We start from the raw sequence: 1315 nt of genomic DNA, 5'->3' as shown, positions 1-1315 counted from the left end.
CGCTGCGAGACACAGCAGCAGCAGCAGCAGCAGCAGCAAGGTGGCAGCAGCAGCACGGCTAGTAGCAGAAACGCGAACAGCAGCAGTAAAGCTAGCAAGCAGCGACAGCAAAGCTAGCAGCAGAAGCAGCAGCAGCAACAGAGCTAGCAGAAGCAGCAGCAGCAACAGCACTAGCATCAGCAGCGGCGGCAACAGCAAAACTAGCAGGAGCAGCAGCAAAACTAGCAGCAGCAGCAGCAGCAGCAGCTAAACATCATTAAACATTCTGGCCACACAGCCGCTCACCTCGCCTGATGCTGTCGCCCCCTATGCCAATCTCTGCTGCTGTCTTATATGCCTGCAAAGCAGCAACCCCTAAACCCTAAACCCTAAACCCTAAACCCTAAACGCTAAACCCTTGCACCTTACCGACACTTGGAGGCCGGCCTCAGTGGCGGCTGCAGCATGCAGAGCCCTAAACCCCAAACCCTAAACCCTAAACCCTAAACCCTAGGCCCTCGCCCAGGCGTCTCCTCTACCCGGGGCACCCCCAGGCGCCGGGACCTACACCCCCGCAGCCCCTTCCCCGCCCTTAACCCTAAACCCTAAACCCTAAACCCTAAACCCTCACCAGCGCCGCCGCCCTGCACTTGGCTGCTGCGTCGGGGGCCCCCTTTCTTGCTGCTGCTGCTGCTTCGAGGGCCTCCCCTTCCTTCAGCCAGCCCAGGGGATATCCCCCTTCTGCTGCTCGGCTGTAGCAGCTTGCTGCCAGCGTCAGCAGCTGAGAACAGCAGCAGCAGCAGCAGCAGCAGCAGGCGAGTGGCCCTTAGTAGCTCGTTCATCCTTATTTTTTTCAATTTGTTTTGTAACTGCACATCTTTTCTTATTTGTCTCTCTTGTGTCTCACTTTATCTCTTTCTTTGGATCCGTTTGCTGCTGCTGCTGCTGCTGCTTGCTGTTGCTTTATTTCCCCCAAAAAGTAAAGGGCCTCGGGATGCTCCTGCAGTGCTGCTTTTAAGAAATACATTTCGGCCTTCACGGGGTCTCTTTTAAGGACAAAGCTGCTGCTGCTGCTGCTGTTGCTGCTGCTGCTGCTGCTGTCGCCTTCCCCTGTCCCCATCCAGTAAAAATAGCCCAAGTAGTTCTGCGCGTCGGCGTCGCCAGCAGCAGATGCCTGAACCGCAGCAGCAGCAGTAGCAGCAGCAGCAGCAGCAGCAGCAACAGCAACAGCACCAACAAGGATGCCTGGAATGACTCCGTCTTGCTGCAGCAGCAGCCAAAGCCCCTACAGCAGCAGCCGCTGCAGCTACTGCCGCAGCTACTTCTGTAAGCGGCT

At 57.0% G+C, this 1315-nt stretch overlaps 1 protein-coding gene across 1 annotated transcript; it reads right to left on the bottom strand.

Moving 5' to 3' along the window:
- Positions 1-256: 256 nt before the first annotated feature.
- On the bottom strand, positions 257-1099 carry ETH_00043670 (uncharacterized protein; the record flags this gene model as incomplete). The annotated part of the gene is made up of 3 exons (XM_013379702.1): positions 257-337; positions 611-760; positions 887-1099. 3 exons carry the CDS (start codon positions 1097-1099, stop codon positions 257-259), a joined length of 444 nt encoding a protein of 147 aa, XP_013235156.1.
- Between the last annotated feature and the right edge of the window lie 216 nt (positions 1100-1315).

Source organism: Eimeria tenella, genomic scaffold, assembly GCF_000499545.2.
Source record: "Eimeria tenella Houghton genomic scaffold, Eth_scaff3826, whole genome shotgun sequence".
NCBI classification, from domain to species: Eukaryota; Apicomplexa; class Conoidasida; order Eucoccidiorida; family Eimeriidae; genus Eimeria; species Eimeria tenella.
Note: the sequence above shows the minus strand (reverse complement) of the source record. Positions and strands in the feature narration are given on the sequence as shown.